We start from the raw sequence: 25,998 nt of genomic DNA, 5'->3' as shown, positions 1-25,998 counted from the left end.
ACCTTCTGTACATCGTTATATATGTACAACATGTAATGCAATTTTAACCTGGTTTGCTACTCTCATTATGGACAAGATATTAAGAAAACAGATGTTGAGAAACCGTAATGGAAGTAAGACTAAATAAACTTAAATTTTAATTGTAATACAGCTAAATAGATTTTAAATATAAACTAGCATACCTTAGCAAATTGACATGTGCCCCTTATTATATTATGACACATGATTCATTAAAAAGTATTTGCAAGGCAGAGTTGTTATTTGAATAACATTTCCTTTTACAGTAAGTAAAACAATAAAAGTAAATGAAAATAAATATGAAGCAAGAGTTTGTTCAAGTGACACCATCATGGAGGCAGTACTCAAAAGATGTTTTAGGGCATGTCCGGATTGAGTATCCTTGTGTCCCGAGAATAGAAGCTCCTCTTGAGCCTCTCTATTTTGGAGATAAGATTGCAAAACCTTTTGCCTGATTTCAGAAGGTGATACAGTCCATTTACTGGGGTAGAGGGGTCCTTGATGATTTTGGTAAAATGACATTACAGGATGGGAAAAGCAGATGTCCTGGTGGGCTCTGTTGCACACACCACCCTTTACCGGGTTTTGTAGTGTTGGGCAGAGCAGTTGCCCAAGCAAGATGAGGTTTCTTTTTTTTTTTTTTTTTTGTAGAAAGTTTTTAGGTTCCCTGGGGAAGACCCGAAATTTCTCTACTTGCCTTATATGGTTGCAGGCATTGTTTTGCCTTTTTGATCTGAACCTGGATATGCTGAGTTCATGTTGGGTCCTCCAAATTATGAGTTCCAGGGTACATGACGCTGCTCACCCTTTCCTCTGTAGCCTCATTAATATGGACCGGTGTGAAAGAGTGCTGCTGCTTCTTGCAGAAATCCATAACCAGCTTCCCAATTTTTTAGATGTTTCATTTGAAGACTTATTGCTTGGCACCACAATGCCAGGTTCTCCACTGTCTTCAGATAGGCCGTCTAACCATGGGGAAAGTGAGAGATGAGTCATATCATCACATAGGTGTAAAGGGAACACAGAATGGAGCTCGGAACAGATCACTGAGGGTCTCCAGTATTGAGGATAATATTGTTGGGGACACTGCATCCCACTCACGCCACCTGGGGTCTGCCTGTGAGGAAATCTAACACCCTCTCCCAGAGGCATAGTTTCATTTCAGTCTTAAGTCCCTAAGTTTGGTGACGCAAAACATAGCATACCATTCCCTTATTTTGGACCAGTCTTTATTTAATGTAACCTTTTTAAAAGAGAGAGCTCCATCACAAGGCACTGTTGAAATAATTCAAGTGCATTTGAATTAATAAGGTATAACACAGGATCGTTTAAAATTAAATCGCAGGTAAAATGTTTAAATACACTACTCGCACTGCAGATGCCCAGACATTAAGTCTAAACAGTAAATAAACCAGGTGGGCTTAAGTCTAAACAGTAAATAAACCAGGTGGTCTTATTTTTGTTGCCTCGGTTACCTTCTGGTCTTCACTATATTCTGTGATTTTATTTAGTGTGTTCTCTGAGCAAATATAACTGAATTTTATAATGTAGAATGCCTTTCAACTCCTATTCCTTACCTTTGAGAGAGTATTTGTGTCCTATAAGACTGCTGATAGTTAAGGATAAGAGTTCAGGGTGGATTGATTTTGAATGTCTTGCTTTAAAATAAGAAGTATTTCTTCCACCCTTGTTTGCTGTGTGAATCAGAATCCGCAAGTCAAGTATTTATGGAGTTTGTATGTTCTCTCCATTTCTGCATGGCCTTTTCTCCTCCAAATCAATTTATATTCTTGCCTACATCTCAAAGATCCGTGTTAGGTTGAGAGGGCCAAGTTGGCTTGTATAATAAGCAAATGTGAGTCTGCTCTGCAAGTAGCCTTCTGCTGTCATTCCATTTTTCTTCATTCTTTGGCATCAGTGCTGCTAGGATTGCATTGACTACTGTGCCCTTTAACCAGATTGAGCAGGTTTACTTCTGGGTAGCTGAACCTTTCATTGTAAACCCACGTTACAAGTTTTAATATTCTGTATTATTAAGGGAGGCACAATTTCTATTTGTTTCTTTTTAAAAATGGGAGTTATTATAACAGGTTTTAATATTATTTATTGGTAAGGAAGGCACAAATTATATTTGTTTCTTTTTAAAAATGGGAGTTATGTGCTTGTGTATCATAGTACTTGTGCAACGTCAGACATGCAATATTAATCTGAAATGGCCTATTTACAATTGGTATTATGTCTTCATATAGTTCTAAATAGAGGCAAGTGGGGTATATACAATATAATATTTAACTTTTAGTGCAGTAATCTACTGGTATGCCTCAAGAAAGTTGTTTATTAGATTAATAGTTTAAAAAAAAAAGGATGAAATGTAATTTTGCAAGTTAAGCTTTAAAATTTATGGTTAGGTGTGTTTTTTAAACTTGTCCGTCTTTATTTTTAGTAGTTTCATTTATCAAAAGCGGCAGCAACATTTGCTTGGGATAGGGCAGTGGAGTCGGTACACAAAATCTCAGACTCCTCAAATTTGTAAACAGACTTAATATATTTACTATGTTGATTAGCCCTCTAACCTGTTAAAGTTCAGGTTTAAAGGCTGTTGCAATGTTGTTGTGGCCTACAAACACAGAGTAACATTAACTTACAACTAAACTTACAAAATTATAAACAAAGCTATATTTTTATCAGAAGTCTAAAAGGAGAAATTGTTTAATCAAATCAGTATACGTGAGATTGGAAATTTTAACATTATTTTACAATTTGCAATTAGTCAAAATGTACCGACTTTGACTCCCGTAACCCAATAATTACTTTTGACTCACTGCCCTAAATTTGCCAAGCACATAAGTACTGTCTGCTATTTACCAGTTACCCTTCATAATGGAACCTGGCATGATTCACTATGCATGTAGGTTTACAGAAATACCATTTTGAAGAGTTGAAAACAGAGAAGAGAATGTTCATAAAGTAAATTGGCAAACATTTTGGCAGGTGCCAAATGGTCCTAAAACTGCAGTAAGTTCTCAAAGACTATGGAGTTCGGTAATGGTAAGGTAAACATGTATACTTATTTATGGACCATGTTTTGGCAAGCCAAAATGCTGTATTAAAATATTTAGAATATTACATTTATAGTTATTTCAACAATTTTTTAAACAATAATTTGCTCATCTAATCACCTCTGGCAAGCTTTTCACTTTATGACCAGCAATTGTTGATTCCATTCTTGCTAAGTAGCTTCACAACTTTTGGATCACTTTAATACTCCCAGTTAACCAAACCCAATGAAGAGACATAAAAAGCTCCAGGATGTCTATAAATGAAATTCATTATAATTATTATTACCTTGTATGAGTAATTACACACATTGCTTTCAAGTACTGAAAGCCTGCCTTGGTTATTTTTGCAGGTAGTGTTTTGTAAACTATACACCTTTAAATATTTATACATTGTAACTTACATGTAGAGCACATGAAATGTTTTATGAATCATGGAGAGGTAGATCGATGAAAAACCAAGACTCCACTTGGATGTGTTTTTCACAAAGAATGCCATAGCTGTACACGCTTTTCAGATTTAAGAATAAAGAGATTGGGTAAGACTAGTGTAGTTTTTGACTCGTGGTACATTCAAGAAAGTTGAGCTTGAATACAGTACACAGAAATATGCTCTTTAACACATTCATTTAAAGGAATTGATCTGAATTTTAAGAAAAGGAGGAAACCGCATTTGACTTTTGGCAGATAGTGTGGCCAAAGCGTTGCCTTGTAAATCACGATTCTGCTCATTTGATCACCACTTTTGACTTGCTGAGTAACCCAGAGCAACTCCTATAACATATTATTTATTTATTCTTTTTAAATAGCTACTTCGTTATAGTTCTGCCAGTGATGCAGATGGGAGTTGCAGATTCCCTTTTGAATTTCGATGAAGAGCCCATGTGGTTTCAGAAAACTTAATAGCTAACATGTTAAAGACAAATGTCGGTGATATAAAGCTAGATCGTCATTGTCCAATATTGCATCCTCGTCCAAGATTCTTATGACTGGTTTACTTGCTTCTCAATCAACACGATATTGCTTTTCTTCCCTTTTGTGTGAATAGCTAGACAGTTTTTTGACTTTATTGATGCACAAATAGGCTGTGTAAGCTTTCTGAGGTTACTCTAGATTTTGACTGGGGATCATTCATTCAGCATTTCTTCACTTATTCCGTTGAGCCGCTAATTTACCGGTACATTCCTGATGCAGCTTTCTTGTGTGAAAGTGGCTGTGTAAAGGCAGCTTGTAAACCTGTTGTGAACTATTTAGAGGCTTTGCAGTTAATGACGACAACAATGATTTATTTTGTGTGTAGCCCAAAATCGCACAGGGAATGCCGCATTGGGCTTTAACAAGCCCTGTTTTTTGTCACAGCCCTATAGCCTCGACTCCCTAAGAAGACAAGAAAATTGCCATGGGATAATGGCAATTCAGAAATAGACCCTTTTCCAGGCAGGTTGTGCATGTACTGGGTATCAAAAACTGGGATAAATACAACGCCCAAAACAGGACACAAGTAATCCACTTAACAGAAATAGGTGGCCAGTCTATCATTGCCATCTCAGAAATACAATAGTGCAATAGTAATAATACAAACTACAAAGCAAAATATGAGAATAGATTATATTGCATACTAGCAAAATACCCGCGCTTCGCAGTGGAGAAGTAGTGTGTTAAAGAAGTTATGAAAAAGAAAAGAAAAAACATTTTAAAAATAACGTAACATGATTGTCAATGTAATTGTTTTGTGACTGTTATGAGTGTTGCTGTCATCAAGGATTTGATTATCATTATTTCTTTCAGTCAGGTTCATATTTGGATGACGTGTTGTGTTCAAGTTACATTCCGTGTTAGTCAACCGTTGTAAAGATAACAGGTTTCATTCATCGAAGTGTTCACTACCCAAATCGCTAAAGGCAAGGAGGCGTGTATTTTGAATGAAAAGGGAAAAGACAGCGAAGGAATGGAAAAATGAGAAGGAAAACTGTTTAAATAAAGAGCCTGGAAGGTGAATGGAAAGAAGCAGCCAGCGGTAAAGCAAGGAAGAGTCCGTAATAAGGACGGTTGGGTGCATGTAGAAGGTGTAACAATAAGATTGTTAAGCCTTATGATAATGTTCCCGCATGGAGGGTTTAGAGAGATGCACCGGGAGAAGTATAGAATAGGGAACACCGTGTGACTGTTCTGCTGTTCTCTTTCGACTGTTCTGTGGCTCTGCATATTTGTATGCACCTCTCTAAACTTGCATCACTGGTTCTGCACACAATTCAGTCACATATAAGGGAACTTTTAATCTCCCCGAAATTGCATGTGCCTGCTAACACTCTCAGATCTGTGATGTAGTCGTCTATTTTTTCTCCCCTTGCCTGATTTCTTGAAAGAAATCTGTACCTCTCTACAGTTTTGTTTATTCTCGAGTTGTAATGTGCATCAAATTTATGTATCATCAAGCTCATGGTTAACTCATCAGGTCTTACATCACCGGTCAGCGCCGCTCTTTCCAATAAGATAACGGAATAATCTGACTTTAGTGTTTTCCTCTGCCTCCGGCATTGCAAGTTCTGTGAATAATCTGAACTCGTCCTTCCATGTTCTCCATGACTTCACCAGGTCTCATCGAGGCTTAATGTCAGCAGCGGTCTCAGACCCTCCATTTTCCTTTCGTGGAGCGTCTCTGCGTCCTGAACCTTTAACAGCAAACTGGCATGACTTTTGGCGCAGTTCCGTCACCTATGCTTCCACCATGTTTCTCTCTCGAGATTATTAAAGGGCACAGACTCAACGCTTCCAGTTTATATATGTTTATTTCACAGTAGTTAAAGCCAGAACAAAGTCAGTTCACGTGAGCCGCTCGAAGTACATGCATCGAAGCTTCTCAGCTGTGCTTGTGCTATCTAGTGCGATCTATCTCTTGAATATCGTTATCATCTTAGGCATGACAAACGCTAACAGGAGCGTATCTATGAACCTAATGTAAAGTTAAGCTTTACACCCTGCTTTCCTATTCGTTTGCATAAGCACAGTCCTTCACCAGCAATTTTAACTCTGTTACAGCAATTTTAACTCTGCTACAAAGTGATCAAAAGTCTCGTTAATACCCTGCGTCTTCTCATTAAACTTGTATCTCGCAAATATCGTATTCGTCTTAGGCATGTCAAACGCCAGCGGCAGCCTATCTATGAACTTCATTTAAACTTTAAGTTTACACCATGCTTTGTTTCCGCAGTAGCTGCACTTATGAATATGCATGTATGCGTCACTCGCTTCATATTCTTTTGCTGCCTTCTCAATTGTGTAATGCGTTTTTTGAACAGGTTTCATTCATCGAAGTGATCACTACCCAAATCGGTACTCGTGAATCTAAGATGTTTAACAGGCATTCCCAGTATTAAGTTGTGGATTTGCCTGTGAATATTTAGTGGCAGCGTGCCTATGAACGTAATTTAAACTTAAGCTTTACACCTTGCATTCCTATTGATATGTGTACAAAAGGCTTGTTCAGCGTCGGAGGGTTGTTACATCACACATTGCATGCCCGGGTTTACCTTTCCCAGTCCTGCAAAGTCAGTTCACGTGAGCCGCTCGGAGTACATGCATAGAACGTTCTCAGCTGTGCTTGTGCTCTCTCGTGCGATCTTGCGATGTCCACGGCTTTATTTAACGTTAGCTAAGACCCGGCACTTAAAAGTTTCTCTCGTACTTTCGCTGAGTTTGTGCCTGACCATCTCATCTTCGTTTGCCTAAGCACAGTCCTTCACCCGCGAATTTTTCACGGCAGCTTGTCTGTTGGATAGCTGCTGACGGACGGCCTTATATGGGCAGGCACAACTCCGCCTCACACAGCGACCGAGCTGTAGGCTATAGCCGTATATATGGACGAAAGTAGGTTCCAGTTATGACCGTTACGTGTAGAATTTCAAAATGAAACCTGCCTAACTTTTGTAAGTAAGCTGTAAGGAATGAGCCTGCCAAATTTCAGCCTTCCACCTACACGGGATGTTGGAGAATTAGTGAGTGAGTGAGTCAGTCAGTCAGTCCTTCCTTCCTTTGCCTTTTATTAGTATAGATGAGGATTCAGATTTGTTCAGAGTCCTGGAGACCTCGGCCAACAAGCTGACTCCCCCCTACTAGCCGTTCCACAGTTGAGTTTAACATATGTAACATGTATGTGTAATTTTACAGTAAGCAGTCATCTACCCTCTTTATAGTTTAGAAATTCTGTATCTCCTTGTGTTCTAATTTGTATTTCTTTAGAAATATTGTAAAAGCAACACAAATGAGTTTGGAGAATTGAGGATTGGTGGCAACTAGGGCTGGGTATTTGTACTGATGGCCTTATTTGATTTTGAATCACAATTCTTGACTGAATTAGCATGCACTGATATTTTTGAAGTGGTGCCTTTTTTAGGTAATACTTAACCGTGCATAGAGAACATTAATATGATACAACAAATTTCAGTAACACTTTATTTGAAGGTTGTCTACATAGTAACTTCATAGCATATGCATAAGCATAGACTGACTTTTAAGAAGAAGTAATAATAATTTTAAGTGCAAAATTTACCCTTAAGTTTCCAACTGTGTACCCGTGTTCTTGATGAACTCATTTTAAAATAACAGCCTCGATCCATTGTACTAATTCCCTTTATCATTTTAAACACTTCAGTAAGGTCTCCTCTTAATCTTCTTTTGCTTAAACTGTAAAGGCTCAACTCTTTTAATCTTTCCTCATAATTCAACCCCTGTAGCCCTGGAATCAGCCTAGTCGCTCTTCTCTGGACCTTTTCTAGTGCTGCTATGTCCTTTTTGTATGCTGGAAACCAAAACTGCACACAGCACTCAAGATGAGGCCTCACCAGTGCATTATAAAGGCTGAGCAGAACCTCCTTGGACTTGTACTACACAGATCGTGCTTTATATCCTAACATTTTGTTAGCCTTCTTAATGGCTTCTGAACACTGTTGGGAAGTCGATAGCTTAGAGTCCACTATGACTCCTAAATCCTTCTCATAAGGTGTACTCTCAATTTTCTGACCGCCCATTGTGTATTCAGACCTCACATTTTTACTTCCTATGTGTAATACTTTACATTTACTAACATTAAATGTCATCTGCCCAATTCTGTATGTAAGTCCTTCTGCAATGATATAATGGATTTCAAATTATCTGCTAATCCACCTATCTTGGTATCATCTACAAACTTAACCAGCTTGTTACTTAAAGTGCATCCGGAAATTATTCACAGCGCATCACTTTTTCCACATTTTTTTTATGTTACCACCTTATTCCAAATTGGATTAAATTCATTTTTTTCATCAGAATTCTACACACAAACACCCCATAATGACAACGTGAAAAAAGTTTACTTGGTTTTTGCAAATTTATTAATAATAATAAAAAAAAATTGAGAAATCACATGTACATAAGTATTCACAGCCTTTGCTCAATACATTGTCGATGCACCTTTGGCAGCAATTACAGCCTCAAGTCTTTTTGAATATGATGCCACAAGCTTGGCACACCTATCCTTGGCCAGTTTCCCCCATTCCTCTTTGCAGCACCTCTCAAGCTCCATCAGGTTGGATGGGAAGCATCGGTGCACAGCCATTTTAAGATCTCTCCAGAGATGTTCAATCAGATTTAAGTCTGGGCTCTGGCTGGGCCACTCAAGGACATTCACAGAGTTGTCCTGAAGTCACTCCTTTGATATCTTGTCTGTGTGCTTAGGGTCGTTGTCCTGCTGAAAGATGAACCGTCACCCCAGTCTGAGGTCAAGAGCGCTCTGGAGCAGGTTTTCATCCAGGATGTCTCTGTACATTGATTCAGTCATCTTTCCCTTTATCCTGACTAGTCTCCCAGTTCCTGCCCCCCACAGCATGATGCTGCCACCACCATGCTTCACTGTAGGGATGGTATTGGCCTGGTGATGAGCGGTGCCTTGTTTCCTCCAAATGTGACGCCACACCAAAGAGTTCAATCTTTGTCTCATCAGACCAGAGAATTTTGTTTCTCATGGTCTGAGAGTCCTTCAGCTGCCTTTTGGCAAAATCCAGATGGGCTGCCATGTGCCTTTTACTAAGGAGTGCCTTCCGTATGGCCACTCTATCATACAGGCCTGATTGGTGGATTGCTGCAGAGATGGTTGTCCTTCTAGAAGGTTCTCTTCTCTCCACAGAGGACCTCTAGAGCTCTGACAGAGTGATCATCGGGTTCTTGGTCACCTCCCTGACTAAGGCCCTCCTCCCCCGATCGCTCAGTTTAGGTGGTCGGCCAGCTCTAGGAAGAGTCCTGGTGGTTTCGAACTTCTTCCACTTACAGATGATGGAGGCCACTGTGCTCATTGGGACCTTCAAAGCAGCAGAAATTTTTCTGAAACCTTCCCCAGATTTGTGCCTAGAGACAATCCTGTCTCGGAGGTCTACAGATAATTACTTTGACTTCATGCTTGGTTTGTGCTCTGACATGAACTGTCAACTGTGGTACCTTATATAGACAGGTGTGTGCCTTTCAAATCATGTCCAATCAACTGAATTTACCACAGGTGGACTCCAATTAAGCTGCAGAAACATCTCAAGGATGATCAGGGGAAACAGGATGCACCTGAGCTCAATTTGGAGCTTCATGGCAAAGGCTGTGAATACTTATGTACATGTGATTTCTCAGTTTTTTTATTTTTAATAAATTTGCAAAAATCTCAAACTTTTTTCACGTTGTCATTATGGGGTGTTGTGTGTAGAATTCTGAGAAAAAAAATTAATTTAATCCATTTTGGGATATGGCTGTGAATACTTTCCAGATGCACTGTATATTCCTATCTAATTAATTTTTATATATATATATATATATATATATATATAAAATATAAAAATAGCAGCGGCTCTAGCACTGCCCCCTGCTGGTCACCACTCTTAACATTGGCCAGTTCTGATGAGGTTCCTCACACCACCACCCTCTGCTTCCTGTGTCTGAGTCAATTCTGCACCCATCTAAAAACATCACCCTGAACTCCCACTTCTTTTAGTTTGATGCCCAACCTCTCTTGTGGCACCTTATCAAATGCTTTCTGAAAGTCCAGATAAATAATATCATCTACTCCTCTTTGATCAGATGCTTTTGTTGCCTCCTTATAGAATTGCAGCATGTTAGTAAAACACAACCACCCTCTTCTGAGCTCATACTTGACTGTTCAGAATAACTCCTGTCCTTGCCAGATGTTGCTCAATCTTCTCCTTAATAATTCCTTCCATTATTTTTCCTGTGATGCATGTTAAGCTTACTGGCCTATAGTTGCTTGGATCTGTTACATGTCACCCTTTTTATATAATGAGATGAAATTTGCCATTTTCTAGTCCTTCGGGATCTCTCCAGTGCGCAGGAGAGGTCAGGTTCATTTTGCAAGTTGTGTTCCTTTTGCCACTCTTGGTTATTAAAGAAAGCAATGAAAGGCTTGGAGTAATAAGTCAATTTAGTTTTGTTCTAAAATACATTTGCAATTATAGTACTTGTATTTAGCACATTGACCTGTTGCTTAGTCCTCTTCATCAGGTAACAACTCCAAAAGCATGTCAAGTATGTATGCAAAAGCTGGGTTTGGTAGTGAAGTCAAAATTTTAGTACTGATGTAACACTAATCCAGATGTTTGAAGGCTTACTTGGAGAGCGTAGGTGAGTTTCCTCTCTGGCACAACAGACACTGTCCTACACAGCATATGTTTTGCGTTCTGGATCCTTTCATTCTCGTAAGGCATTGTGGTTGGAATTATATCAGAGACCTCATACTTTTGCAGTACAGAGTGTCAACAATGTCTCTTTACAATTTCAAAATTTTATTAAAAAAACAAATGAACAGACAAATCTGTGGAAATGATACAAAATGAGGAGTAGATATTGAAATTATTTTTGCCTTATTTAATACACCTCTATATGGGCACCATTAGTTGCATGAAGCACATCAAGACGGTGCTCAATTTCTTGCCATGTTCTCTGTAGCATAGCATCATCAATGGTGGCAATGGCATCAGTGATTTTTTGCTTCAGGTCATTATGTCCTATATCTTTGTTCGATACACGATATAACATAACCCCACAGAAAGAAGTACAGGGGCGTGATATCTGGTGAACGAGGTGGCCAGGGAATTGGGCCAGCCCTTCCAGTCCAACAATCTGGAAATGTTTGATTCAGGAACCCACGAACATGCAGTCCCCATTGTGGTGGTGCACCATCTTGCTGGAAAATGACGGTTGGTTGAAGGTCATCCATTTGTGGGGTCACATATTCATTCAAGGTAAACATTTGCAGTAATTGAACTCTCGTTGAAGAAAAATAGACCAATGATTCGATTGCACATGATCCCACACCATACATTCACTTTTGGACTATCTCGGTGAAGTTCCCTAGTCACATGGGGGTTTTCTGAGCCCCAGATTCTCACATTATCTATGCCCAAATGCAATGTGTTTACAAACTTTAAATAATGACTGAGCACTTAAGGACAAATTTTATTAGCATATCTCATCAGATGCCTTTTTTGTAATTTTTTGAAATTGTAAAGAGACTTTGTGGACAACCTGTTTATTGCTTCATTCAGTATGCCACTTCAGAGCATTGGCTTTCTTTGTAGTTTGGTTACCTTTTAGTCGATACAGAGGACTTAGACTGATTTTAATTTTACATTTCAACATATCAAGTAATGGACCTGAAATGGATTGTAAATGAAAGTATGCCAGTGTTTTCAAATGAAATCACAATTTTTTTTTCCCCCTAATCTAATTTCTTTTTTGCTTGTTTCCAGCGTCCTGGAATTCCCCCGGGTAGCAGAATGACCCCACAAGGACCTGCCATGGGGCCGCCAGGGTATGGCACCAGCCCAGTGTCTCGTCCTGGCATGCCACAATCGGTAATGGATCAGTCCCGTAAGAGGCCAGCACCCCAACAGATTCAGCAAGTGCAGCAGGCAGCCCAGAATCGCAACCAGCAGTAAGTGACTACAGCTCATTTTATTTTCATATTTTTATTATTATAGTGCTTAATGTAGTTTCTGTGATCCTACTGTATTTGAGCCCAGGTTATTAAAGTGATGAGTTTAGTGAATCACTAATCACTACCAACCCCATTTTAGTTTGTTGATGTGCCTTTCTGCTTTGTCGTGTCCTTGGTAACTTTTTTTTCTCCTTATCTCTTGGTAGTGCTAAAAAGAAGAAAATGGCTGATAAAATTCTACCTCAAAGGGTGAGATATGATTTTTTCTATATATATATATATATATATATATATATATATATAACTAACTGCAAATGTCAATTGCAATCTTGGTTTTAGAGCTGCACAATGTTCTTTTATGCGTCACTCGTCATGTGTTTAATGCCTAGTGTTTCCTGTCTATGAATCCATTTGACAGATACTGTATTGTCATTTACATACAAATGACTGTCAACTGGTTTTCCAATCACCTTTTATTTGTTTGGGTTAAATGAGGGAGAGTTGGTGTACCTGGGAAATTTTCATCATGTGGTCCTGCTGAAATACTTGCTGTGGTTACTAAAAGACATCTAGGCCCCGTTATTCAGGAAAAGCCAAAGGGGGGAAAAAAGGACCATTAATGGAGTATCTTGTTCTTTTCTACTTAAAGAAAACTTTAAACCTCTGAACAACCAAGACTGTGAAAAAGCGATATGGGATATTTTCTTTGTGCATTTGAATGCCCCTTTTTTCCACCCTAACAGAATACACCAATGTGATTTTTTTTTTTTTTTTAAATAGCTTGTTGCTTTGTCGTTTTGACTTTTTTTTTTTGTAGTGATACTTTTTTGCTCCTTACCTGTGATTTCAAAAGATTACACCCAAGGAAATTTGCAATTTTTCAGCTATAAATTAGCACCACCTTGATTTTATTTTTAACGTCTTACATTATATCAGCCTTGGAACATGCAATGTAAAACAATGCCCTATGCTGGAGCTACCCAGCTTTCACTTTCAGGCTCCGCTTGCAGCTATGTTACTACTTTGCTGCAAGTACTGGCTTACCTCCAGAGATCTTTAAAGTTATACTAAAATGTATTGGTTTAAAATTGATTTTATTTACAATTTGAAAATGTTTAAAGTAATCAATTTTAAGGGCTGTCACAAGTACAAAGATAACAAGGACAGAGTTAAAAGATCAGAGTACTGGTGGTGTAAAACCAAAAGTAGCCCCAATTCTTTCTGCAAATAAATTTCTACCACAATACACAGTTAAACATCTTATTAAAGAAACGTCCTCTAACAGGACAATTCAGTAATCAGGCAGGAGAAAAGCTGTTCATTGTATTTTTAATTATTCCTCCGCAAAATGCCTCAGAGGGAGCATTTTTAAAAAGCAGTCTGTTACAACATGGTCAGAATGGTCTGAGAAACAAAGAATAGAGGTTAATTTTATAAGCTATTGGATTTACGTACAGTGTCAATCAGTACATACATTTTACTCTGGTTGGTTCATTAGTTTACACCCAAATTATTTATATAAGAAGTCTGTTATATTCTGGTGGTTCTTATACATTTGAGTTGTGCCACCACCCTTGACATTTCTGTGCATATAACAAACTGTCCATTCTTGTTTACAGGACATCTTCTTAGTTATCCTTCAGTTCATGTTGTATATTACATCAGCCTTTCTTCTGGTACATTCTTTATTTGACCATCTCAGTATATTTCCTAAACCAGTTCTTATATTTCAGTGTACATTTTGTTGTTCACTTCATCTTTATCTGGTTTCCTGGTGTGCCTGAACAGGTTTCTGACATTTATTAAGCCTTTATGCCATTTATTTAAGATGAGTGGTATGTTACCCTAAAATTATTCTTCCATGGTATTTAGTCAGTAAAGTTGCAGATAACTTAGAGGAGAGCAGAGAAGTACAAAATGTAAGAAGTACCAAGGTGCATTGTTTGAAAAGGCACCTGAGCATCTTAGGATTTAGATTGGTTCATATGGCAAGTAGGAAGTTTAAACCTATTCACAGCTTGAGAACTGAAAATCTGTCCGGTTTTAGCAGAAATGGCAAAAGCAGAGACTGCAGATGCAAAAGTAAAATAAATCTATATAAGGAACAAATAGAAGATCCAGAGGTTAAAGACATTGAGGACTGAGAACCAAGAACACTCATTCAGTTGTCTTTATGTACCAAAAATGTATTGCACACAATATTTTAACACCAGATTTATAAGTATAACAAAAGGCCAACTATCTTTTAAATCAATGTTTCTCCACCCTTTTGGTTCCACAACATGCTTTTTTCCAAGCAAGTGTCTTCACAAGCCACTCGTGAAGGTGTTTCCCCCATGGTAAATTGAGGGGGAAGAAGGTTGAGATGAATAATTAAATGTGATCCTTGGAGCAGCAACACACTACCATTAGAAGCAACAGCAACTTGTGACCCCCCAAGTGGTTGAGAAACGCTACTGTAAATGCTGTATTAGCTGGACAACAAGTTAAAATATGTATCATTTGATCGTGTCAGTCTCGTATGGAATTAGGTAGTATGGTAGGATATTACTTTGGAAAATCTAGGTGAATCACATGTGTTTAATACAGATCTTCCGATGGGACATAAAAAATAATTTCTGAGCACAAGTTTGCAGGTCTTTTTTACAGAAAGGATCATAATAGAGCTGTGTAAGCAACATGTTTTGTTAAAGCTTTATAAGTTGGAAACCAATTACTCTTGTATATTAAAGTATGATATATGTTAATAAGTGCTATTCATTACACAAAAATGTGGAGCGGACACTGAAGGTAGGTGCTGTCAATGTACAAGTCGCACATATAAGTTTAAGCTTAAGACCTATTCTTTTCTAGTCTGCATATTACTGGTAGATTAACAAACACTCCCCACTTTCTCACAGTACGTTTTGCTTATCAATGTACATACACTGCAACCAAGCAAAGCACTGTGAATGTGCTGGCATCTCCTCGTCTGCTCGGAAACTCTGTGTAGAAAGAGGGTATTACTAACAGCTGACCAGTGAACGTCGCTGCACTCTTTGATTTAGTGCAATTGTATTAAATGTTGATTATTACAAATCTCTTCTTGTTCCCGCACCTTTGTGATCCTCTTAAAGAAAACAGAAGCTTTGGAGTGAGAAATTTTGCTACTTTGTAGAGCATGTGGATAAGAAGAAGAATATGTGGAGTTAATGTGAACAGTTTGAATTTTTTATTAATATCTGAAATCAGTCATTGCATCTTTGAACGGTTTCAGAAAAGCGACGACAGTTATATCTTTTTGTTGATGTTACCACTTGTCATATTGCTGCAACACTGAATTCAGAACTAGAGCTTGTCTCAGCAGACCTGTTTGAGTGACCTTGTAAGCTTGCCTTGTTGTCCAGTATGTTTATTACACCTGACTAACCTTTTTTAATTCACATTATACAGAGGCTGTGAAAGTTTGGGTGCTTTCTCAATCACTGCTGCTGTAAAAGCACGTGAGAGAATTGTGTCAAGACTCTGCACACTACAGTTTAATGTGGTGTAACCACACAAAGCAGCGATCTTGTAGGCATCTCGCTAGTCAATTCTGAAAACTCTTCAAGCAGTAAATCGCAAATGTGCGAGCTTCAAACAGGGTTGCAAAAAGCACCCTTGACAGAAAACTGAAGCTCTCATTAATATAATAGATGGTAGCAGATATGAAAGAGCTTTTCTCAAAGTTTTTGATCCAAATATCAATTGTGACAGCACACTCCATTATTAACAGTCTCTAGCATGTCATATACAATATCCTTTCTCAGTTTTTGCCTTTTTTTACCACATGCTGTGATACAGTTGTCGGATGAGGCAGTATCTCTTTAAACCCTCTCCAGACACTGTGTCGTAAAGCCCTTTTATCCTTACTAACAAAATCTGTATGTTTATCCTGTGCATCAGTTTTAGCGTTAGCTGTTACTTTTGATAGATTTGGCAAAAATGACAGTTTTGTTTGACACTTCACTAGTGCACATATATATATATATATATATATATATATATATATATATATATATATATATATATATATATATATATATATATATATATATATATATATATATATATATATATATATATATATATATATATATATATATATATATATATATATATATATATATATATATATATATATATATACATATATATATATATATATATATATATATATATATATATATATATATATATATATATATATATATATATATATATATACATATATATATATATATATACATATATATATATATACATATATACATATATATACATATATATATATATGTGTGTGTGTATATATGTATGTACAGTCATATGAAAATGTTTAGGAACCCCTCTCAGCCTGCATAATTATTTACTCTACTTTCAACAAAAAAAAAAAATAACAGTGGTATGTCTCATTTCCTAGGAACATCTGAGTACTGAGGTGTTTTCCAATCAAAGATTTTTAGTGAAGCAGTATTTAGTTGTATGAAATTAAATCAAATGTGGGTCCCCCTGTAATTTTTCTGATTTGAATGCATGTAAGTGCTCAATACTGATTACTTGCAACACCAAAATGGTTGGATTAGCTGGTTAAGCCTTGAACTTCATAGGCAGGTGTGTCCAATCATGAGAAAAGGTATTTAAGGTGGTCAGTTGCAAGTTGTGCTTCCTTTTGACTCTCTTCTGAAGAGTGACAGCATGGGATCCTCAAAGCAACTCTCAAAAGATCTGAAAACAAAGATTGTTCAGTCTCATGGTTTAGGGGAAGGCTACAGAAAGCTACCTCAGAGGTTTAAACTGTCAGTTTTAACTGTAAGGAATGGAATCAGGAAATGGAAGGCCACAGGCACAGTTGCTGTTAAACCAGGTCTGGCAGGCCAAGAAAAATACAGGTGCAGCATATGCACAGGATTGTGAGAATGGTTACAGACAACCTACAGATCATCTCCAAAGACCCATAAGAACATCTTGCTGCATATGTTGTATCTGTACATCGTTCTACAATTCAGTGCAGTTTGCACAAAGAACATCTGTATGGCAGGGTGATAAGAGAGAAGCCCTTTCTGCACTCACGCCATAAACAGAGTCGCTTGTTGAATGCAGATGCTCATTTAGACAAGCCAGATTCATTTTGGAACAAAATGCTTTGGACTGATAAGACAATAATTGAGTTATTTGTTCATAACATTAAGTGCTTTGCATGGCGGAAGAAGAATGCCACATTCCATGAAAAACACCTGCTACCTACTATCTAAGTTGGTGAAGGTTCCATCATGCTGTGGGGCTGTGTGGCTAGTTCAGGGACTGGGGCCCTTGTTAAAGTCGAGGGTCAGATGAATTCAACCCAATATCAACAAATTCTTCAGGATAATGTTCAAACATCAATCACAAAGTTGAAGTTACGCAGGGGTTGGATATTCCAACAAGACAATGAGCCAAAACACAGTTCGAAATCTACAAAGGCATTCATGCCGAAGGAGAAGTACAATGTTCTGGAATGGCCATCACAGTCCTCTGACTTCAAAAAATTAATGGGGGAATTTGACGCAGGCTATCCATTCCTTGTAGCCATCAAATTTAACTGAACTGGAGAGATTTTGTATGGAAGAATGGTCAAAAATACCATCTATCCAGAATCCAGACACTCATCAAAGGCTATAGGAGGCATCTAGAGGCTGTTATATTTGCAAATGGAGGCTCAACTAAGTATTGATGTAATATCTTTGTTGGGGTGCCCAAATTTATGCACCTGTCTGTCTAATTTTGTTATGATGCATATTGCATATTTTCTGTTAATCCAATAAACTTAATGTCAGTGCTGAAGTACTACTGTTTCCCTAAGGCATGTCATATATTAAAAGGAAGTTGCTACTTTGAAAGCTAAGCCAATGATAAACAAAAATCCAGAGAATTAAGAGGGGGTTCCCAAACTTTTTCATATGACTGTATATGTATGTATATGTATCTGCGGTGGGCTGGCACCCTGCCCGGGGATTTGTTCCTGCCTTGCGCCCTGTGCTGGCTGGGATTGACTCCAGCAGACCCCCCGTGACTCTTTGTTAGGACATAACGGGTTGGAAAATGACTGACTGTATATCTATATATATGTATGTGTGTATGTGTACATATATATACATATAAAGTATACATATACATATGTATGTATGTGATAAAATGAATGAAAAATCATTCGATTTTAATTTCCCATACTGTAGTACCTGCCTGTTTACGCCTGCACATGGCCGTGAACTGCCCACTCCTGCCCTCAAAATTGAAACTCAGTCCCATGTCTCAAGCAATTGCATTGGGTCCCATGAGTTCTGCAGTGCAGATGTCTACCTCAGAGCATAAGCTGACCACTATTGAGAGAATGTCAATTTCATTTATATTCTCCTTCGTTTACATTTGAGAGAGGCTTGAATTTGTACTGAGGATTCACACAGAACGTTTTTTGTGTGTTTATTTGTAAGTTTGTTTCCCAACCATTTAAAACAGTTTGAAACTATACAAAGGAAAGAATACAGTATAGAGGTTGTTTTTGAGGATTTATATTAATACCTACTTTATTTATTTGGAACTGACCAAAGAATTTACTTTGTATTCTCTTGTAGAATTTGAAAGCTTTAATTGGTTTTAGATTTTAGGATTAAGATTTTATTTATTTGGTGTTGACCAACAAATTTAGTGTGTTCTGTAAAATTTGAACTTTTAACTGACTAATCAGAATTGAGACTTTTTTATTTTGTATTTTATTTGTTTGTAATTGACCAAAGAATTTAGTTGTGTACTGTATTTTGATTGTGTTCCCCTGTAACACTTGAAGCTTTTGACTGGTCAGAATTAAGATGTTAGTTCATTATATATACCCGTTTTATTTATTTGACATACAGTTGGTTAATGTACTACAGTACATTTGTCATGTTCAAGTTCTGACAGAAAATAAATATTTAAACCAAAATTAACTTTATCATATCTTCACATCTCACTTAGGAGTAAAAAGGAACCTTTAAGCTTGATATATCTCAAATTTTTAATCTGCTTACTGTTGTCTTCCATTTACAGATCAGAGAACTGGTCCCTGAATCCCAGGCTTACATGGACCTTTTAGCTTTTGAAAGAAAACTGGACCAAACAATCATGCGCAAGAGACTTGACATTCAAGAGGCCCTCAAACGGCCTATTAAGGTATAGTGCCACCATAACTTCCATCTGTATGTATGTTGCTTTCTGACCATTTGGTTATGAGTGGTGGTGTTTTTTCAGACCTGCTAAGTGAATGGACAAAAAAATGTCATCCAGCTATGAAGGAATTTTTAAAAATACAAAAATAAACAGAAATAAATGGACTTAGCATTTTTAAATATACTCCTCTGGGACAAACACACACCACTAATATTGTAGTAATGGAAGGTTTTACCATTGTTGGTAATCTTCTGGTATCAACAATAAAGCCGACCATTAGAGAGGTTTTTCTGTCCTGTATGCAGAAATTATTCTCATGCAAACTTCTGTGAATCAAAGAATATTTTCAAACTTGGTTAATACCTTTCAGGATCTGGAGTGCCTTAGCCTATCCGTGTAGCATCAGCCGGATGGTGGAAAAAAACTTTTGTGAATCAACAATGAAATATGTTTTAACCATTAAGAGAGTAAAAAAAGACTCAATCTGATCATAGTCTTCCTCTTCTTTCGGAAGCTCTCGGGTTGCCACAGTGGATCATCTTCTTCCATATCCTTCTGTCCTCATCTTGCTCTGTCACACCCATCGCCTGCATGTCCTCTCTCGCCACATGCATAAACCTCCTCTTAGGCCTTCCTCTTCTCCTCTTCCCTGGCAGATCTATCCTTAGCATCCTTCTCCCAATATACCCAGCATCTCTCCTCTGCACATGTCTAAACCAATGCAATCTCACCTCTCTCACTTTGTCTCCCAACCATCCCACCTGAGCTGCCTATAATGTCCCGATTTCTAATCCTGTCCATCCTCGTTACGCCAATACCTCCAGCTCTGTCTCCTGCTTTCTGGTCAGTGCTGCCGTCTCCAACCCATATAACACAGCTGGTCTCACTACCGTCCTGTAGATCTTCCCTTTCACTCTTACTGATACACGTCTGTCACAAATCAATCCTGACACTCTTCTCCACCCATCCCACCCTGCCTGCACTCTCTTTTTCACCTCTCTTCCCCAATCCCCATTACTCTGTACTGTTGATCCCTAGTATTTAAACACCTCCATCTTCACCAACTCTACTCCTTGCATCCTCACCATTCCACTGACCTCCCTCTCATTTACACACGTGTTCTGTCGTGGTGGTCCTACTGACCTTCATTCCTCTCCACCTCTGCAGGGTCTCTTCAACCTGCACCCTACTATCGCTACAGATCACAATGTTATCAGCAAACATCATAGTCCACGGGGACTCCTGTCTAATGTCGTCTGTGAACCTGTCCATCACCATTACAAATAAGAAAGGGCTACTCAAGCTGATCATAATATATATGCAAAGGTTTAAAACTTGTCTACTATTTTACTCTGGTACATGTTAACCTTGGTATTTTAGCCATGCTACTAAAACTGATTATGTAAGCATTGCACGCTTTCCAGTTGGAGATAATGTGACACATCTTTTAACATATCAGGGGACAATTAGTCTACATTTCAATCAAAATGTAGCGACAATCATGTGGGTGACACTTTGGTACAGTGTTTAATGTTACTGTCTCCATAGATCCTGTGCATGGTTGTTGACCTTGTAGAGTGTGCACAGTTTCCATGTGTTTGTATGAATCTCACCCAGCCATACCGTAACCCCAGCCCCCACAAAAGAAACTTACTCCAGTTTTCTTCAAACATCTTCTCTGTGCCATACATTGCCAGGATATATTCTGGCAGCCCCAAGGTCATTTACTGGGATAAACTGGTTTGAGAGAAACTAGTGTACTACATTGCATGACATGTTCTATGTGTATCTTTCAATAATCTCACAAAAGGCAAGAAAAACCCATTGTATAAGAATAATTTGGGGTGGTTATAGTGGTTCTCAAGTACAGTACTGGAGTATCCCAGTGAACTTCACCTTTTTTTTTCTCAGTTTTTTCTTTAGTTGTCTTTTTCTTCTTTCTACTGAAAGTTCTGCTAGCATTTACATTTAGAAGAAATTCTGAATTTTTGTTTTTAATGCATAATTATACCGGCCTATTCAAAATGAAAGTGCAGGTTTCAAAAATGTATTTCAAACAAACTGTATAAGTCAGAAACACATTCTGCACATCCCTGGATAGAGGAAAGTTCAAAGTTTGGTCCTGTGGTCCTTGAGGTTGGATACAATCAACATGAGCCCCATGTGTAGCGTGACAAACGTCAAAACGGTAGACCATTTCTTGCCACACACGAGTCAACTGATCCCTAGTTACTGAATTTTCATCTGACATGTGTGGACGACCAGTGCTTTTACGCTTGTATATGCCACCTTCTACTTATTTTTTAGGCCACTCGTAAATTTGCTTATGACAAGGCAGCTGTTTGTTGAAGCATTAGCGGAATTCAACTTGCACTTGAACACTGGACTCTCACTTTACAAATTGTTGCACGCAAAATGGTTTCTCTTGTGGTATTGTCGCCATTTTACTATAAATGAGAAACAGTGCTTGGTGGCATTCACTGGTTCTTTTAGTTGGGCTTTTAAACTTTGAACTATCTGGTTATGTCCGAAATGTGTTTCTGTCTTGTTCAGTTTGTTTTTGAAGTAAATTTTTGTAATCTGCTCTTTCATTTTAAATAGCCCGGTATTTTATCATTTTCTTTGTAATTCATCTCTTTAAGTCACAAGCTATTATATAAACTGTATAGTAGATTAAATATGGTTCTTGGTCAGTGTGTAACCTACTGTGGTGGGTGTTGTTCCCAGGTGGTGCTCCAGTCTTAGCCAAGCACTGGCATCTTAGTCTGGTCCTGTGTAATCAAGAATGCTGTTACTTAGGATATGCCTACCTTAAAGAAATACTCTACCCAATTTTTTTTTTTTTTAAATGTTACTTATGATGCACAAGCACAGCTGCTGTTTAAGCATCAGAGGCTGAGCAGGGCTAGATGCCTGAGTGGCAACGGTCCATCCAGCAGATAGATAAAGCACATTCTTTGTCAAGTCTTGAGGGAATTTGACAAAGAGGGTAGAAACATTCAGGGGAAAAAGTACAACACTCACTAGTGCATTGCTTAGTTTAAGTGATCTTGAAGAGTGAGTCAGTGGATAAGCTTAAAGGGACAGAGTTCGCTGACACAGTAATACCAGCAGTGTGCAGGTTGCAAGGAAACAGCACTTTACCCGCAAAATGTTGTGCCTTTTGCCTTCTGTACTCTCAGCTGACTTAAACTGTCGCTCTGGTTTGTGGCCTAGCGGTGAATTGGATTACTACATGCTGGAACTTTATCAGCATATAGTGTACCAAATACTAAAGTACATGATGAAATAGCCATTTTAATAAGGACCACTCACTGCCCTAGTGTGTATATGTCCTACAAAGTAGCTTTTCTGTTAGATGTTGATCAAAGGTTAGTTAAATGCTGGCATGTTTTTATTTATTTATTTATTTATTTTTTTTTTCTTGCAGGTTGTGTATCAGTGCATGATGCAGTTCATTAACTTAAAATATGCATGTCTAAATGATAGAGAAGGGATGCACAGTTACCACAAAATTTATAATCGATTATTATTACCGTTATAATTTCATTTAATTTTGATTATTAACACTACAATAAAATGCATTTTTGTTGCCAACTGCGTAGACTGTTTTCTCCCTTAATTTTGCAGGGAACCATTTACAAAACTGTTATTGTGAAATTGATAAATGCTGGAGTAGTGGAATAATTAAAAAAAATAAATACAGTATATATATATATATTTATAGCATATACAGCATATAGATAGATATATATATTTATAGCATATACAGATATATATTTATAGCATATAGATAGATATATAGATAGATATATATAGAGATATAGATATATATAGAGATATAGAGAGAGAGATATACAGTGTGTATAGAGATAGAGCTAGAGATAGATATAGGTCATCCGGAAAGTATTCACAGCACATCACTTTTTCCACATTTTGTTATGTTATAGCCTTATTCCAAAATGGATTAAATTCATTTTTTTCCTCAGAATTCTGCACACAACACCCCATAATGACAACTTGAGAAAAGTTTACTTGAGGTTTTTGCAAATTTTTTAAAAATAAAAAACTGAGAAATCACATTTACATAAGTATTCATTGCCTTTGCTCAATACTTTGTCGATGCACCTTTGGCAGCAATTACAGCATCAAGTCTTTTTGAATATGATGCTACAAGCTTGGCACACCTATCCTTGGCCAGTTTCGCCCATACCTCTTTGCAGCACCTCTCAGGCTCTATCAGGTTGGATGGGAAGCGTTGGTGCACAGCCATTTTAAGATCTCTCCAGAGATATTCAATCAGATTCAAGTCTGGGCTCTGGCTGGGCCACTCAAGGACATTCACAGAGTTGTCCTGAAGACACTCCTTTGATATCTTGGCTGTGTGCTTAGGGTCGTTGTCCTACTGAAAGATGAACTGTCGCCCCAGTCTGAGGTCAAGAGCACACTGGAGCAGGTTTTCATCCAGGATGTCTCTGTACATTGCTGCAGTCATCTTTCCCTTTATCCTGACTAGTCTCCCAGTTCCTGCCGCTGAAAAACATCCCCACAGCATGATGCTACCACCACCATGCTTTTCTGTAGGGATGGCATTGGCCTGGTGATGAGCGGTGCCTGGTTTTCTCCAAACGTGACGCTTGGCATTCACACCAAAGAGTTCAATCTTTGTCTCATCAGACCAGAGAATTTTGTTTCTCGTGGTCTGAGAGTCCTTCAGGTGCATTTTGGCAAACTCCAGGCGGGCTGCCATGTACCTTTTACTAAGGAGTGCCTTCCGTCTGGCCACTCTACCATACAGGCCTGATTGGTGGATTGCTGCAGAGATGGTTGTCGTTCTGGAAGGTTCTCCTCTCTCCACAGAGGACCTCTGGAGCTCTGACAGAGTGACCATCGGGTTCTTGGTCACCTCCCTGACTAAGGCCTTTCTCTCTCGATCGCTCAGTTTAGATGGCCAGCCAGCTCTAGGAAGAGTCCTGGTGGTTTCGAACTTCTTCCACATACGGATGATGGAGGCCACTGTGCTCATCGGGACCTTCAAAGCAGCAGAAATTTTTCTGTAACCTTCCCCAGATTTGTGCCTCGAGACAATTCTGTATCTGAGCTCTACAGACAATTCCTTTGACTTCATGCTTGGTTTGTGCTCTGACAAGAACTGACAACTGTGGGACCTTCTATAGACAGGTGTGTGCCTTTCCAAATCATGTCCAATCAACTGAATTTACCACAGCTGTACTTCAATTAAGCTGCAGAAACATCTCAAGGATGATCTGGGGAAACAGGATGCACCTGAGCTCAATTTTGAGCTTCATGGCAAAGGCTGTGAATACTTATGTACATGTGCTTTCTCAGTTTTTTTTTTTTAATAAATTTGCAAAAACCTCAAGTAAACTTTTTTCACATTGTCATTATGGGGTGTTGTGTGCAGAATTCTGAGGAAAAAATTAATTTAATCCAGTTTGGAATAAGGCTGTAACATAAAATGTGGAAAAGAGTGATGCCCTGTGAATACTTTCTAGATGCGCTGTATGTATGCATGTACTGTATATACATATGTAGGTATTTATATTAAATGTGTATAACTTTTTTATCGTTATTTTTGCAACACAATACATATTTTAAATTACTGATATTCAAATAAAAGTAAAATTTTAAGTATAACACAAACTTTTTTCCTTGCAAAATAAATGTATAAATATGGGGAAATGTTAAACATGAGAATGTTAAATTGGGGCGCCGTTTTAATAAGAAAACAAAAGTTATGTGTCTAAGTAAAATCAAAGCACAGAATAAAGCTTTAAATGACAGTATAAATATAATAAGAAGTTAATGTAAACACACACTTGATAGTACTTTTGTGTAGGTATGTAAGAGAGTCAGATGCAAAAATATTACTACATAGTAAGCTCAAAGTTTTCAGATGGAAATTCATTGTTATATGATACTACGATTGTCATTTTAGAATGGGCCACAGTGCTCATACAGCACCATCAAATCCCAAAAAAAAATAAATTCATATCTAAATATTTTTCAAGTTTACCAAATGCTTACATAGTATTTGCACATGATCAGACAATGATCTGTTACCTATATAAGATATTACTGTTGAAACTATACAGTGACAATTACATGCGCAGTGTTTGTTTTTAACATAAATGTCATAGGATGCTCAACCAATTGCTAAGCACGACCTATACCCAAAACTCTGGAGTCTGCTCCAATCATCGATAGCAGCTGTTCATGACATTTGCCACCTTGCCTGTACTCGTGAAGACCTGATGCTTCTCCTGCATGCTTCAGGCAACTAGTGTAACTCTCCCCTTGAGCAGTTTCGTGACTTCTTATCAGGAAAGCATCTGCTTTTCAGTGTAAATTCTGCATTAGTATAATGAACCATTAAACTTGGTCACATTTCATAGTTGTGTTAGATTGGTGCTACAGTTTTGACTTCGGTCCAGCTTTCGGACCTTAGTTAAAAAAAGCAGTTCCAAAGCAAGTAACTGATAAATCCAAAACGCAGGTTCTCCACAGTACATTCCTGTACCCTCTTACTACCCATGAAGCTCCAGCCATATTAAAACAATGTTAGGGAACAAGGGGTTTATTGCTGGTGAAGTCCTGATCACATTCAATCAATCAATCAACATTTATTTATATAGCACATATTTATACAAAAAAATGTAGCTCAAAGTGCTTTACAAAATGAATAGAAAAATAGAAGACACAATAAAAAATAAACATAAGTCAACATTAATTAACATAGAA

At 37.9% G+C, this 25,998-nt stretch overlaps 1 protein-coding gene across 1 annotated transcript in view; it reads left to right on the top strand.

Annotated features, from left to right (window-relative positions):
* Positions 1–25,998, top strand: part of smarcd1 (SWI/SNF related, matrix associated, actin dependent regulator of chromatin, subfamily d, member 1) — a 70,488-nt gene that overhangs the window by 1,140 nt on the left and 43,350 nt on the right. The window contains exons 2-4 of the mRNA XM_039746782.1: positions 11,852–12,036; positions 12,246–12,288; positions 19,117–19,239. Of these exons, the coding sequence (XP_039602716.1) occupies positions 11,852–12,036; positions 12,246–12,288; positions 19,117–19,239 (351 nt within the window). The remainder of the gene's footprint in view (positions 1–11,851; positions 12,037–12,245; positions 12,289–19,116; positions 19,240–25,998) is intronic.

The sequence above is a fragment of the Polypterus senegalus genome, chromosome 3, assembly GCF_016835505.1.
Source record: "Polypterus senegalus isolate Bchr_013 chromosome 3, ASM1683550v1, whole genome shotgun sequence".
Classification (NCBI taxonomy): Eukaryota; Metazoa; Chordata; class Cladistia; order Polypteriformes; family Polypteridae; genus Polypterus; species Polypterus senegalus.
Note: the sequence above shows the minus strand (reverse complement) of the source record. Positions and strands in the feature narration are given on the sequence as shown.